The sequence below is a fragment of the Dermochelys coriacea genome, chromosome 7 (assembly GCF_009764565.3).
Source record: "Dermochelys coriacea isolate rDerCor1 chromosome 7, rDerCor1.pri.v4, whole genome shotgun sequence".
Classification (NCBI taxonomy): Eukaryota; Metazoa; Chordata; order Testudines; family Dermochelyidae; genus Dermochelys; species Dermochelys coriacea.
Genome location: NC_050074.1, coordinates 82,768,276 through 82,785,488, shown reverse-complemented (window position 1 = coordinate 82,785,488; position 17,213 = coordinate 82,768,276). Strand labels below are relative to the sequence as shown.

The following is a 17,213-nucleotide window of genomic DNA, read 5'->3' as shown; positions in this document are numbered from 1 at the left end:
GAGACTAGAACCAGGCCATGAAAAACCTTGAGGATTATTATTAACAGTTGACACCATCTTGCAGAATAGATCAAAGTTATCCTGTATGGTGTGCAGAGAGTTGTGGGTTTATAAGTTGTTTGGTGAGATTTGAGTGGAACAGATTTTTGAAGAGCCTGGGAAGGATGTATAAAACTGTATGATAGGACATCTAAAAAGTATTGTTGTATATGTGTTCCTAGAGAAGGAAATGGAAGGAGTGAATTAGGGTAGATTTCAAGATGGAGAGGGTGATATTTTCTTGGGAGTATAACAGATACAGACAAACCAGAGTTACGAACTGACCAGTCAACCACACACTTCATTTGGAACTGGTAGTACACAATCAGGCAGTAGCAGAGACCAAAAAAACAAACAAAAATACAGTACAGTACTGTGTTAAACATAAACTACTAAAAAAATAAAAGGAAAACAGCATTTTTCTTCTGCATAGTAAAGTTTCAAAGCTGTATTAAGTCAATGTTCAGTTGTAAACTTTTGAAAGAACATTACGTTTTGTTCAGCATTATGAACATTTCAGAGTTATGAATAGCCTCCATTCCTGAGATATTCATAACTGTGAGGTTCTACCGTAACAGCACAAGGCCTGGTATGCATAGTTCTGTATGCATTTATTTATACATAATTATACTTTTCCTTCATACTGTCTCACAGAACACCTGGTTTAAAAATTTGCTGTCATCATGCAATGAGTTAAATGGAGGCTTTCTTCACATCTTAATGCAGTAAGAGAGAGATCATTTGATTCTATATGGTTGGATCTGCTGGTAAAAAAGATCATGAAATAATACCAACTGCTCCATTGCAGAGGAGCCTTAAAGGGGCATGTATGGAACCTCACAAACTATTATTGCTTGGATATTATCATTATAACAATGTGGAACTAAAATGGAGACTTTTTCTTTCCATTTCCCCATAGTAAATGATTATCTAAGGAAAGTGTATGCTGTGGAGGGACAGAAGGACAACTATTTCTACCTGAAGGTCTATTTACATCAAGGGGAGCAAAGTTAGGCCAAAGGTGAGCCCTCTTTAAAATCCCATCCTAAACACGCTGTGCCTTAAGATTGAAGTTTTTTGAAGCAGGACCTATAGAACACAATAAGCATATTGATTCAGGGTATGTCTACACTACTAGCACTACAGCAGCACAACCACAGTAGTGTAGACACTACACTGACAGAAAGTGTTTTTCCATTCTTTTAGTAAATGCACCACTGCAAGAGGGGATAGCTAGGTCAACGGAAGATTTTTTCCATCACTCTAGCTGCATCTACAGTGGGTCGAATCAATGACATCACATAGAGTGTGACATTTTTGTAAAGTAATGTAAAGTATAAATCATTTTAAAAATATAAAGTTATGCACATTAAGATCAAGATCACTCCATATTAGGCAATAATGGACAGGGTTTTATCCCAGCAGTGTCTGTGTTCATTCTGGGACTCCCATTTTATAGATGGTGAGGCACAGAGAGGCTCAGTCACACGCGATGTCCCTGACGGAGTAAAGAACTGAACTCAGGTCTCTCACATTCCAGGTTAGTGTCCATCAGAGATAGAATCATAGACTATCATGGTGGGAAGGGACCTCAGGAGGTCATCTAGTCCCAACACCCAGCTCAAAGCAGGACCAATCCCCAACTAAATCATCCCAGCCAGGGCTTTGTCAAGCCTGACCTTAAAAACTTCTAAAGGAAGGAGATTCCACCATCTCCCTAGGTCACGCATTCCAGTGTTTCACCACCCTCCTAGTGAAAAAGTTTTTCATAATATACAACTTAAACCTCCCCCACTGCAACTTGAGACCATTACTCCTTGTTCTGTCATCTGCGACCACTGAGAACAGTCTAGATCCATCCTCTTTGGAACCCCCTTTCAGGTAGTTGAAAGCAGCTATCAAATCCCCCCTTATTCTTCTCTTCCGCAGACTAAACAATCCCAGTTCCCTCAGCCTCTCCTAAGTCACATGTTCCAATCCCCTACTCATTTTTGTTGCCCTCCGCTGGACTCTTTCCAATTTTTCCACATCCTTCTTGTAGTGTGGGGCCCAAAACTGGACACAGTACTCCAGATGAGGCCTCACCAATGTCGAATAGAGGGGAACAGTCATGTCCCTCGATCTGCTGGCAATGCCCCTACTTATACATCCCAAAATGCCATTGGGGTGTATAAGTCATTCCAGAGGAGGAGCAGTTCCTTGATGAAATGGAAATGAATGTAAAGAAAGTAGGTAAATGGGCTGGGGCAGGTAACGCCTGGTAGAGCAAGAAGACAACTCCCTTTCCTCAGCCCCATAACCTTTGTATGAAGGGAAGGTGGTGGGGATCCTCGCAACAAGCCGAGACTAGCTGTGGAGGGGTGGGGAGCTGATAGCAGCCTTCCAACAGGCAGAAGTAACTTAAGGTATCATGACTTGCACTGTAACAATTTGTTCCCAGATGAGTTAAATAATAAAGCTGTTACCTAAGCCACACTCCTTGCTCTCTGTCTTTCTTGTCATGTGTCCAGGACAGGTGGCAGTTGGGTGTCTGACTCCAACTGACTTTCAACAGGAGTTAGCACTGGCATTTGTGCCTCTGATTGTCTCCTACCAATTCTAACTTGAGTTCACAAGTGCAAATAAATCTAGGGATCTTATCCAATCCATATTTGTGTAAATAAGTGATTCGCAAAGTTGACAATCTTTTTAATGAACCAGAGGCCATGAATTTGGTTGTACACAAAGACCAAGGTGCACTGGCAGAATTGTGCAGAAAAGTTTACATAGTATTAAAGACCAGCTAGTGAAGGCAGACTGTCAGTGTCATAAACATTGCAGTCACTCAATTTAAACATTAAATTGTAAGTTCTAATAATTCAGTCATTTAAATCTATTCAACTAAAAGACCTCAGAATTCTGACACTAGAGGATTAGTGAAACTATTGTTTGCTCCTTTATTCTATGAAAATAGTCCCCACAGTTACTTGAGCTAGTTAAATGGCAGATTATAGCCAGGAAATCAAGGTTACATGGTGGGAAATGTTATATATTCATCAGAAATAAACTTTAAAATTCCAACAAGTATGGAGATTTCACTAAAATAATAACGTTTATGAAATGGAATTTTTTCAATGTAAGTATCTTTCTTTATCCTCAATTTTATTGGATAACTTCATTGAGGATAGGTTCATCAATGGCTATTAACCAATATGGTCAGGGACACAACCCCAAAACCTGAGACTGGACAACAGTGGATGAATCACTTGATAAATTGCCCGGTTCTGTTCTGAAGCATCTGGGACCGGCTACTGTCAGATGACAGGATACTGGGCTAGATGGACCATTGTTCTCACCCAATATGGTCATTTTTGTTTTACATATTTATAAAGTTTAAAGTGGTCTACATTAACCCATACAGCAGTAATTTTATCACCAAAAATATTTTGTCATCTTTGTTTAAGCAGATTGAAGAACATAAGAGAATGCAATGGGTTGAAAATAATTAGCATTACATTACTTTCAAAATGGTAAATTTACCATAAGTATATTATAAAGACCTCACCTCACATCCAACAAAAAATGGAAGTGTCACTATAAAACAAACAACCACATGCAAATTTAAAATTCACAGCTACGTCACTGATTATTGGTACACTTTCTAAAAAACAAAAACTTAAAACACCCCAAAACAAGTAACATAGAAAAAGAAAAAATGTCTATCTACTAAGAATAAAATAAAGTAAAATTAAAAAAAAAAACTTTAAAAAATTAATCATTTTGCTTCCTAGTTTTCAAGCCCTTCTAAAAAAAATGGATTAAATCTGAGTTATGCTCTTTAACGAAAAGTGACAGGTCACGCAATCCCCTTCATAATGATTCACAAAGCATCTGTGTCAAGAACCTTATGGCATCAGAAAAAGGTACTTGCTCTCCACATACCCCAGCAGCAGTATTAGGTGCAGTCAGGATAGGAGGCAATTTTTCTTTCTCCTCGTCTTCCTCTTCCTCCTCCTCCACTGACGGGGGAACAAAACTGTCCTCGCCCATTTTGTAACCCAGAAAGGACCCTTTCTCGGTAACTGCGGGGAGATCTGAGCCAGCTGTGGCAGCCTGCGGGGTCTGCAGTGACATCGCTACTTCACCCAGCCAACACACACCGGGTCTGCAACAACTCCCCCGCCCCCACCAACCCCCTCAGTAGCCCCTACACCCCAATCACACCCCCAAACTCATCACCCCAGCGACCCATGGTCTCCCGACACGCACCCACAGACACCAGCCCCTAGGTCACCTGCTTCAACCGGGTCGCCCCCAAACACCCACCGCCTCCCCAAAATCACTCAACACCCCAGGGAAGAGAACCAGTCACCTCCGCAGCCCCCCAAGACCCTCCCAGCCAGCTCCCCTAACGACCCCAGTAAGACCCAATAGAGAATACCTTTCTCAAATTAGTGTTCCCCTTGGCTAACAGTATTGAATTAACTTCCCATAAGTTTTAACTTTCTATTTTGCTACAAAACTATTCTAGTGTGTTCTGTGGATTTTTGTTTTAGTATTGTTCACTTCCATTTACATCTGTAGTATTCCACTGGCACATTTCTACACTCCTTGAACACTTGAAATGCCCACTGATGTCAATGACAGTTTTGGAAGCAAAAGGAATGCAGGATTAGTAAAATGCTACCATCTACATCTAGGGTTATAAAATTTGACAGGAATAGACTAGACTAGTCTCAGAGATTATTTGAAGAACACACACAGAAAAGTTTAAGCACCACCTTATGAAATTTCATATGATGTCAAATTGTTTGTTTAGCTCTTGTATGCAGTAGTCTCCACCTCCTCTCAAAAGTCCCTTTAAGCCCCTGTAGAAAATTTATAACACACAGAGATGACAACAAAATACCATCACTCCTACCACAAAGTCTGTGTATTTCTATCATTCTGTAATATCAAGGATTCACTTTTCAGAACCAGAAGGATTTCCATTTGGATTAGAACTTTTTATGATTTGACACTTTCTTTAGATTTTCAGAGGTTAAAAAAAAGTAAAGAGATTCTCAACCACAGGTCTGGAATTGTTAAAAAAAATACAAAAGGATCTTAAATCACCATGGACTTCCTTTTTTTTTTTCCTTCATCTATTTAAGTATGTCATAAATTAAAGGGCTGGGTAGGAGGTATTTCATATATAACATTTCCTCTTGGAATTATATTATATTACTGGAAAAACAAGGCAAAAGGATGTTATGCATTGAATTCCGATACATTTTGTTAATTACTTCCAATTATTATCTAAATAAGGAATTCATAACACCAATGTCTATTGTAAGAAATCATCAAATGCCAAATTTAGCTGAATAAAGAAATGAGCACAGCTTCCTTTTTAAACTTTAACAATATTTCGCTGGCTGACTCTCCTGAGGATGATGACAACTGGACTGCAACAACGTTTACCCAGCCTGGATGGCAAATAGCTCTTTGGGCTATCGCTTATTCTTTCATAGTTACTGCATCAATTATTGGCAATGTGACTGTCATCTGGATTATTTTAGCACACAAAAGAATGAGGAGTGTTGCCAATTATTTTATTGTTAATTTGGCTCTTTCTGATCTACTTATAGCTGCTTTCAATACACTTTTCAATTTTATTTATGCCAGCCACAATGTCTGGTATTTTGGCAAAATATTCTGCAGGTTTCAGAACTTTTTTCCTATAACTGCAATGTTTGTGAGTATTTACTCTATGACTGCAATTGCTGCTGACAGGTAAGAGATGCAATGGAAAGATAAATAAAAAAATTAAAGATAAAGGAAGATTATTTTATTGCATAACTTTGATTATGCAACAGTTTCACAGCCTGCCACTTCAGTGGTTTATTAACAAAAAGGATTAATATCTGCATATTTACTGAGGGATTGGATGGCTTAGGAGATTGGTAATGGGCTATAGACCCTTTCAGCTCTAGGTCACTGATCTGACTCAAGCCTGGGTTACTGTAATGGATAAAAGTGGCTTGTATTTCTGAGTTTTGCTTTGTTTTAAATGTTAAATATCATAGGAGATTCCTAAATCTTCATGTAAATAAAAATGCTTTTTTCACCCCAGAAAGACCCATCATTTGGTTGGAGGTATAATTTATATGAGCTCTTATTGAAAAGGTCATAATCCACAATGTTATTTCTGAATCAAGATGCAACTAGAAAGAAAAGGCAAAGTAATGTGCTTCAGATACTAGACTTAGCATCCATAAATTGTTAGGATTTATTATTCAAGAACAAAACTTAGATTATATTCATTGTGATTTTGAATGTAAGAGACAGACAATTTAATATTTTCAAAATGCTCTATTAGATTTACAAAATTTATTTCACAATGGGAGAAACCTGCAAGGTTTGGGTACATTTATGGTCCACATGTTCAATGAGTTAACATTTTTCTTTACTGGGAAGTAGTCTAAATTCAATGGAAGTCATTTTTCATTGTCTGTAAGAAAGGAAAAGGAGTGAAAGGAAGCTAAATTGACTCCCAAATTCTCCAGTTCCCTCCAGGCCTTCTGCAGACCTATTTGATCTTCTCCTTGATCCTTTTTTGATCAATCATCTCCCCAGTCTCCTCCATTCTCCACCAGGCACCAGAAACACCTTTAACCCCCTCCTACCTTCTCCGAGTCTCCTATCTTCCCCAAGTCATCTCAAGGCAGTGACTCAGTGTCCACAGTTCAGGAAATATCTGGGTTTCACTGATTTTTCTCAATGGGACTGCAATGTCTGACAATTTTTCCTCCTATCAAAAAAGGGTAACATATAAGTCTCCTGCTACCTGTCTCTGTCAGAAACATCCTTTATCTGCAAGGGTAAGATATGCTTCGCTCTGGAACCCTTCCAAAGGCATTATTTAATTAATCACCAGGAGCTGCTTTCATAGCAGCTTCTGCAGTTAGTAGTCCTGTTCAGAAGTGAGAGTAACTGTTGTGACACACTCAGTCCCTGCCAACCTCGTGATAGAAAAATCAAGTTCAGGATAAACAAATTTGCTTGCATAATATCCTGCAAAATAAGTCATTGTGCCCTTGCAGAACATTACACATGCAACATATGCTGAAAATTATACTTGAAAATAGAAACATGTCCCGATTAACAGAGTTACCAGATTTTAACGGACATTAATATAGTATCACCACACAGACTGGTGCTGTTGATAATTAGCCCATAGCTAGTACAAATAGAAGTAAATATGTTTTAAGAGGGAACAGTATTTTGATTTTAGAATTCAGACACAGGTTGCTTTTCTGGTTTTAAATCAAAGATTTTTGATAAGTCTTTTATGTATATCCTTAGAACTGACCAAAGAACACTTTAAAAATCCATTCCACCTCAGCCCATTCTCATCTGTATCTACTTTTACTCCTTAGGGATTCTTGATAAAAATATCTATAAAACTAAAACCTTTGTAGTCATAAGCTAAGGTTCAGAAAGAAAACTTGGCAGCTTTGCCTAACCATGTTTAGCTATCCTTTACTAGACCTTAAAATAGATCCTGACACTGTCTCCTGGAAACTGAAAGATTCTGTTTCCTTTTATTGTTATAGATGTTAATGTCTGCTCAAGCTCAGTTGTCTGATCTTGATGAAACACTGTAATATAAAATAGTTTATCCTAAAAGTGGCATATCTAAAAGTCACTTACCATACTGTTAGTCATTACTGTGGGAAGGACTCCAGTCATTTTGCCTTTGTCACAATGTTTAGCATTGAGCTGTTTTTTTCTTGCCAGCCAAAGGATCTGCTAATATTTCCAACTGCACTGTATATTACAATACCTGTAGAACCTGCACAGAAGCTACACCTAGGCCTCCAGGCAGAGGTGTATCAGTAGATGGAGATTCAAGTTCCAAACAACAAACCCCTCCAGGCTCCCTTGAAAAAGTTCATAAGCACATAATGTTCAAACTTACAGTTTGTGCAATTGATCCAGTTGTTTTGTCTGAGTAGGGAGGAAGTCACAGAGTGGGGCACGATGGAAGCCTGTAGGGAGTGGGGGAAGAGAAAGAGAAGGGAAGCTCAGGGACATAGCAAGGAAGGAGGGAGAAGAAATCTCTAGGATTTGGATGAGTGTCCAAACTTGTTGGTGCTTATCTAAAACCATCATCTCACTAATCTGCTCTGCATTGCTGTAATACCTTCTTTAGCTTCAGCACTTGGTTCAATTTCAATTCCTCATTGACAGCTCAATCAGTGTCATAATTCACCGTTCTATCTCAGAGTTGTTTTTGATCATGAGAAATAGAACACAGATTGCTTACAAAAGTTTATGAATCTAACACTTAGGGGACTGTTTACTGTTTGACTCTTTCCTGGCCGGGTTCTAGCAAAGTATAACTTAATATACTGTAGGCTAAAGAAACAAAAAGTATTACCGGAATTGTACACTCTAAATAAGGCTCTGACAGATATGCAATACATATGGTGCTTGTGTTCATGTATTCTTTATCATGTCTATATTGTATGAAGACCTGCATAGAATTCTCTTCAATAGCCACAGTCTTCCTTTGCTATGAAATCAAGCAAGTTGTCAAGGTTCCTTCCCCACTCTGAATTCTAGGGTACAGATGTGGGGACCTGCATGAAAACCCCTAAGCTTATTTTTACCAGCTTAGGTTAAAAACTCCCCAAGGTACAAACTATTTTACCTTTTGCCCTTGGACTTTATTGCTGCCACCACCAAGCATCTAACAAATATATAACAGGGAAAGAGCCCACTTGGAAACGTCTTTCCCTCCAAAATCCTCCGCAAACCCTACACCCACTTTCCTGGGGAAGGCTTGATAAAAATCCTCACCAATTTGCATAAGTGAACAACCCAAACTCTTGGATCTTAAGAACAATGAAAAAGCAATCAGGTTCTTAAAAGAAGAATTTGAATTGAAGAAAAAGTAAAAGAATCATCTCTGTAAAATCAGGATGGTAAATACCTTACGGGGAAATCAGATTCAAAACACAGAGAATCCCTCTAGGCAAAACCTTAAGTTACAAAAAGACTCAAAAACAGGAATATACATTCCATTCAGCACAGCTTATTTTATCAGCCATTTAAACAAAACAGAATCTAACACATCTAGCTAGATTACTTACTAAGTTCTAAGACTCCATTCCTTTTCTGTTCCCGGCAAAAGCATCACACAGACAGAGAGAACCTTTGTTTCTCCCCTGATCCAGCTTTGAAAGTATCTTGTCTCCTCATGGTCATTTTGGTCAGGTGCCAGCAAGGTTATCCTAGCTTCTTAACCCTTTGCAGGTGAAAGGGTTTTTCCTCTGGCCAGGCAGGATTTTAAAGGTGTTTACCCTTCCCTTTATATTTATGACAGAAGTAATTGGAGTTATCCACTCTTGCTGGACTTTGAAACAACCATGATAAAGAATAAGGCAGATATGAATAATTAATTATATATTCTCTAAGATACAATTGCATTTTTACACAGAGACGTTAAAAACAAGGCATAGCTCCTCCAAGTAATTTTACAGTCAGATAGATACTGGACATGATTGTTCTGAACAGGTGTGGGAGAAAAGAATCAACAGTACACCACTTAAACTGCTAACACAAGTGCGAGAGTGGTTACAGAAAGAGGAGGCAGGTGACACAAGGAGTTTGCACTACTAAAAATCAACACTTCAGATACATTGCAAATGACTTGAAGACCACAAACTGCTGTTGAGAATAAAATAGGAGGCTTTGGTGGAGACCCTGCTTTAATTTAATCTTCCCTGATAGCAGGAAATAGATTCCATGCAACAACGCAGTATGTAACTGAAAGCTTTAATATATATACACATCTGCTACTGAAAATGTGAATGCAATTCATGCTACCAAGATTCAGACCAAACACATCACAGTTTCAGTACTTTTTTCTGGCTTCAGTGAGAGACAGCTGCAACGATGGAGCAAATCATTCTTGTGGACTGAGCTGGCTTTGCGATTATTCAGCTGAGCCTAACATCAGTTCCACAACAGCAGCACATTCAGCTGACTTCATTATTTAAGGTGGACTGTGTTCATTCATGGACAGTAGTTTGTGTTGGTATTTGCAGAAAGTTTTGTTTATCTTAGTTCATTCAAGCTTTTCAAATTAGTAAATTATAAGATACAGTGAGGAGGCAGTAATTAAGATTAGAAGGAAGGAGGATCACTGCAAACCTATTATGCATGTACTCTTACACAAAAGGATTGCTCTCTCTTTATGAATGTTCTTGTACTAACCAAGAGAGCAATACACTGCTGATACAAGGTATAATAAGTTTCACACACAATAGTGCATTCCCTTAGGATAAACTAGCAGTGACTTGTTATAAAATGTTTTAAATTTTCTTTCCAGTGGAAGTTACTAAACCAAAAACAAACAAACAAAAAACGTGCACCAATTGAAATATGTAGTTTTGATTATGTATTGATATATGATTTGGGATATTTTTGTCCTCATTATAATTTTTGACTAGTTTATTGGTACAAAAATAAAAATGACATTACCCCATTTTTCTCCTAGGTACCTGGCTATAATTTATCCCTTTAAGCCCAAACTTTCTGCTGTGAGCACCAAAGTAATTATAGGAATAATATGGTTGGTGGCTTTCAGACTCGCCTTCCCACAGTGCTTTTATGCTGAGATCATGATTGATAATGGAAAGACTAAATCTATTGTTGCCTGGCCAGATGATGTTGGACGGAAGCATCAGATCATGTAAGAACTTCTCAGTTGTATAAAATAGAAATGAGAAATTGATGCAGCATCACTTGAAAGTTTACTGAAAGTTTTTCTAAATTTCAGTACCCTTGGTTACAAGAGCTATAAGCAATAAGGAAGTAATACCCACTGACTCCGTGAGGCAAAGGAAAGGACAACTGTACCCTTAAGCAATTCTTGTTAGCCAGAAATCAAACAGCATTGCAACCTAGGAGAAGGCTGTTCATCTCCTTGATCAGAGAATTTGTGCTGTAACCCAGCTGATGTTGCAGAGGGAGACAACCAAAAGGGGTGGAAATGGGGGTTATATTGTGTGAATGTGATAAGAGAAAACAGAATGTAAAGTCTGCTAAATAGGCAATAAATCTTGGTTCCAGTGAATCCTCCTCACCCCCCACTTCAGGCAGGAAGAATCCAAGTATTTTTATAATCTGGGGACCACATACTTAGCTAAACATGTAATCTACTTTGATGTAGCAAATAGCTACATAATGTCATCATTCTGAGAAGAAACACATACATAGCCTTTTGTGGTTAATGCCAGAAGTGTGTGCCAAAGGCTTAATGCATAATCCTCCTTTTACAGAGTTTATGTGAAAATGACATCTGCTGTAACTGACTAAATCAGTTGTTCCCTCCCCATAAATGGTGGTTGCTTAAAATAATCATACCAAGCATAACATTTATATTTTCCTTATATGAAATGAAACTTGTTGGGTAACATTAAATAGTGTTCTCGTATACAATTGAAGCAGATGCTATTGGTTTCAGTAGTAGCGAAAGCTAGGTAGCCTGTTTGACAGTTGGTTTAAGTATTTATTTTTGTTTGTAAATCAAAAAACAATAATCTAAGTTTGAATGCCATTCACTTATCAAAACTTTACAAAGAAGTATTTCCGGTTATCTTTCTTAAAAATCCAGCCACACTTGCTTCCAATATATTGAAATTTGAAGTACTTAATCCAACAAAATTCCCATTGACTTCAATAGGAATTTTCAGGATTAAGAACCTCAGAATTCAGCCCAGTGTCCTTGTGTACTGGAAGGTACTTCATGATTTTATAAAATTTTGATTTTATATCTTCCATAATTTGTAGCTAACTTTTTTATAGCCACAAATGCTATAAATCCCTCTGTCATGACCCCAGTAAGGCAGTGAACCCTGAACAAGCTGATGTGAAATTTAAGTCACTGTTAAAAAGATAAATAATGTTGTCCTTAAAAAGAGCCTTAAAAACAGCTTGAGGAAAGATCACTGGAACATGAAAGAAATGCATTTTTACAGTTTGTGGAAGTTCCTTCTGTCTGCATTGAGGCTTTAAGGTGAAATTCTGTTTCAGATGCAGGTGTACAGCTCCCGTGGACGTTAATGGGAACCGTGTACACACATCCATGGGATGTATGAGACACTTGTGTTGGATCATATTAAAGAAGTTCTCTATTAAAATCACAAATGAGTTTGATTCCCCATAGTTTAAATTCCAGGGTATTACTAATTAAGAGGTCTCTTGGTTTTTGGTACTGTTTCTCTCCCTGTCTGTTTGAAACTTGCAAGCTGCTAATTGTGTTAGTACATTCTACGACAGAGTCTGTTCTCAAAGCAATTCTTTGTAACAGCAACAACTATTCACACAGAGAGAGACTCAAAGCAATACTCTGTAACAACAAGAAAAGGAGTACTTGTGGCACCTTAGAGACTAACAAATTTATTTGAGCATAAGCTTTCGTGAGCTACAGCTCACTTCATCAGATGCATCAGCTGTAGCTCACGAAAGCTTATGCTCAAATAAATTTGTTAGTCTCTAAGGTGCCACAAGTACTCCTTTTCTTTTTGCGAATACAGACTAACACGGCTGCTACTCTGAAACCTGTAACAACAGAAACAGCACCAAGAGTCTCCCTGCCCTTTTGTTGTATTCATCTCGCTTTGTTAACAATTGTGATTAAAATAGAGATAGAGGATGCATGTGGATGGATGCTTGGTGTGGACAATAACTGAATGATCAGGGAGGTGCCAGCCTAAGAATTCAGTGTCCATAGGCTGAAGAAGGCATCAAGTGTAAATAACCAGAGGACCCACAGAGGACAGACTGGAATCCACCCAACAGCCTCAAGGATGGGAGAACCGAAGAACAAGATAACATCTGGCAGCACAGAGCCGTCAGGAATGTGCCATCTGCTGATTGATTCAGCAACAGCATGATGAAGCAATTCCCATAGACTGGCATAGGAAGAAATTCCTATAAAAATGGACTCTAGAAACAGAGAACTTTGGGGTATGATTCTGCAAACCAACTTCCTGGAGCATCAGATGAGCATTTGACAAAGCCCTGATCCCTCCTCATGTCCAGGCCACCTGGCCAGTGGCTTGGCATGAGCAACTCTAAGGCTGGTAACTATGATAACAACCTTGCAGAACCTCTGTGTGTGTCTGTGTCTGTGTGTGTGAATAAATATGAAATTGAATGGAATGTTATAGCTATAACTAACTGCTTACTATGATTCTGTATTCACAATAAATGTGGCATTTTGCCTTTTCCCCTTTAATAAGATCCTGCTGGTTTTTATTTTATTGGTATAACACTTGGACAAAAGCTCTTTGAGAGACACGTTAAATGTGAAGATGTATCTGTTTTTCTTTTTCAGGTATCACATCATAGTGATTGCCTTGATTTACCTGCTGCCTTTAATAATGATGGTTTGTCGCATATAGCATTACAGGAATTACTCTTTGGAGTAGTACAGTTCCCGGAGACCACACTAATAGAGTCTATTATCACCATCAAGTTACTGCCAAAAAAAAAGGTTAGAAATGAAACTTAATAATTATCTTTTATCTTGCCAGCAATTCTGATTCTAGCTGTGAAATGTACCTTACATTTATGTAAAGTCTTGCAATGCTGTGTGATTGCACATTGGCATATTAAGGATGTATGAAAAAGTGACAAAATAGTTTCTGAGGAGGGGGTGAGGTACTCTTTTCACAGACCTCCTAACGAGTGTGAAAAGCAATAATTTGTCATAAGACAGTCTCTAAAAAAGAGAGACCTTCCAATCAGGTAGAATTTACTGATTTGCCCAAGACTACATTGAGTGGAGGAGGTAGTGTGCGATGGATTCATGCTTCAAGGAATAGATCTAAGAAATTTCTCTTCCTATTATAAACCACCACCAGTTCAACTGATCATTACCTTTCCCTAATATTTTATCTACCTTTCCCTAATATTTCAAATTTGACTGTAAACATTCCTATGGAGCAGGCCAGCTTAATATGCTAAAATGTATTAATGCAAAGAAACATAAAATCTACAGTCGCTATATGACCTTCCGCTTTCTGCACTTAGAACTCCTTTCAGCATCAATAGTGTAGGAGTTCTTCTCATTGATCTCAGGCATAATAAGGCCCTTAACATATGATAAAAATATGCACTGATTTAATAAATCAGGAGGAAGAACAGTATTGTTTTAAATCAGTTAAACATGAAACTTCAGATAATTGCACAGAGACAATGAAGTAAAGTATTCCTTTTATTTTTCTAGTTTGTGAGGCCCAAGGTCATTGTTGTGATAACTTTTGCTGTCTGTTGGTTACCTTATCACCTCTACTTCATCCTGGGGAGCTTCAGGGAAGACATCTATCAGCAAAAGTATATTCAGCAAGTCTATCTTGCAGTCTTTCTGCTTGCTATGAGTTCTACGATGTACAATCCAATTATTTACTGCTGCCTTAACCAAAGGTTAGTAGCAAAAAAAAAAAAAAACCCCACAAAAAAATCCCACCATCCTATAGGCAAATGGCTAAATTCTCTAGGTGTGAATGGGAGGAATTCTACTGAACTCAATGGAGCTGTATCCATTTAGACCCACAGAAAATTTAGTCCGTGGTTCTCTGAACAAGCGCTGCATGTTACTAGCCATTTTAAATCAGTTTTAAAATGTTTTGTCCTCACTAAAGTTCAGAGAGTTACTATGTGATCAAGTGATCAGAACTTGCATCCACTTCCATGGTGTAGGATCATTCCATAATAGAGTAACAAAAGGCATTTGTATTATCTGCCTCTTGTTTGCCTACCTGATGCAGTAACACCTGACATTACTGTGTCTAGCTATGGCTGCCTAGACTCTAGGCCCTAGAACATAAATCACAAATAAAACAAAGCTCTCCACGTTTAAAATGAATTATTAGTTTTTTCTGACTAGCAAAAAAAAGAAAGCAGGCAAGAGCACAGCTGCAGTAGTCATCCTCATTGCTCATTCGGGTATCCATGTAAGCAGGTTTGCAAAATAAAGACCTAATGAATTAACAACAACTCTACTTTATTCAAAGCCGCTCCTCTAATGTACTGTCCCTAACTAGAATTATCTCAATACAGCTCACGGTCATTTAGCATTTATTAAGAGTGACTATATTAAACACGCAAGGGACCTACATGAACATCCCATCTGTAAATGTCAGAATGAAAAACTAGCTAACAGGTACAGTATTGCCACAGCCCAAACTTGTAGGGGTTTTTATGTTTTGTGTTTGAAAGAGAGGAGCATTCTCTCTGATAGTGCAATACATAAAACAGAAAGAGACCTGATCATTGCCTCGTACTGCTTTGTCCATCTGAGCAGTGAAAGTGTCTCTCTCTTTTTATGCTTTCAATCCCCCAACAACCAAATTCTTCCCTCAGACAAGTGCATAGGGCTCTCATTGACTTCAATGGAAGCCTTTCATATCCCCATGCTCATTCAAGGGTGGAACATGCCCCAACTCTCTCTCTCTCTTTGCAGTTAGCATAATCATTGTATCATTTAATTTCCTTTTTGTGTTTGTGCATGTTTGCAGGTTTCGTTCTGGTTTCAGATTAACTTTCCAATGGTGCCCATGTATAAAAGCAATGGAGGGAGACAAACAAACTTATTTACCCATCAACTTCACAGCTGATCCGCAACCAGCCAGCCAAACAAAGCTAATTGAAAAACAGACACACTGAAATGAGAAAAAGACAACATCATTAACCTGCATGCATTTAACACTTGGATTTTTATTTAGATGCTCTGGAATAGTGTTCAAAATATAGTCTCTAAAAGATAGTGTAGTAGATTTTAGAAGCCTGGGATCAATTTGTAATTGATTCTTTTGTACCATGCTGTACCAGGTGCCATGAACATTGAAAATAGGATAAGAGTAGTCATTATTTATCGGTTTCAGAGCTGGGTGGACTTTTTCAGTCAACCCTTTCCTCCTCCTCCCCACCAAAAAATGCAATCAAATCAATCAATCAATCAAAACATATCACAAATGTATGTGGATTTTGTCAAATTGTTTCAGCTGAAACAAAAAACACACGTTGGAAATGTCTAAGTGGGGTGTTTCAGCAAGAGTGAAACAAAAGGGATTTAGGCATCTTGCACAAAATGAGATAATGGCAGCAGCAATGGTACCCTTATACCCACTAGTTAGGGCACTCAACTGGGATGTGGGAGATCCCATGTTTGAATCCCAGCTCTAGAGAAGGGATTTGAACTGAGGTCTCTCCCACCAACATGTGAGTAGCTACCTGGCTATACAATCATTCTCTTATGTTCTCTCACTCTCTCTCTCTGGCTAGCCAAGTATTTCATACAAAATGGGCAACCAGTTGCCTGGTGTTTAGTTGGGAGAAAACAAACCTGGATTCAAGTCCCTGCTCCAGAGTAGGAATTCAAATGTGGTTCCGCAGGTAAGTGGCCTAGCCATCTCCTCCTCTCTTTTCTGAATCTAGCCCCTCACTTGCTTTACCTTTATCCAAATTAATTAATTAAATAAGTGGTTAAAATGTCTGAAATCAGTATTTCCTTTGCCCCAAGACAATTTTTCTGACTTTTTCCATTCACCAAAAGTTCTAAAAAAATTCAGTCTTGGTTTGACCCAAGCTGAATTTGTTTTTGATAAACTCCCAAATAATTGAAAAATCAATTATTCACACAGCTAAGGAGGAGAATAGCCAAATTGGGTTAACAAAAGGGTTAAATAAAAATAAATCCTGATGGAAATGTCCTTCCTTTTTCTGTTTTTCAAGAAACTTTTCTAGGGAAAAGAACCAACATACTGCTATAGGTCCAAGTTCCACAATCAGATCCATTCAGCTGGACCCTCACTCACACAGATCAGGAGTACACCCACACAGATGAGATTGCAGGATTGGGCCATAGGAGATATAACTAAAACAAATTATAAACCATAAATTAGAGCTCGACCCAGGCTGCAAAGTTTGGCTTTGAACTTTTCCAGAGTTCTGCGGTGTTTGGGCCTTTGTTCTGATATGGCCTTATAGTTTATCAATATAAATTGGAAAGCCATTCCTTAAAGAATCTTTATTGCTGGAATTCTTATTTATAGGAAGTAGGACCAAAATCTCAGCATCATTTCTTTATAAACTTATCACAGAAATTAAACATTTAATAGCCATTATTACACAAGCAA

At 38.2% G+C, this 17,213-nt stretch overlaps 1 protein-coding gene across 1 annotated transcript; it reads left to right on the top strand.

The window, feature by feature from the left end:
• Positions 1 to 5,389: 5,389 nt before the first annotated feature.
• Positions 5,390 to 15,741, top strand: TACR2 (tachykinin receptor 2). The gene is given in 6 exon segments (XM_038410614.1): positions 5,390 to 5,790; positions 10,565 to 10,759; positions 13,409 to 13,466; positions 13,468 to 13,567; positions 14,283 to 14,499; positions 15,594 to 15,741. Coding segments are annotated over 6 exon segments (1,119 nt in total).
• The last annotated feature ends 1,472 nt before the right edge of the window (positions 15,742 to 17,213 follow it).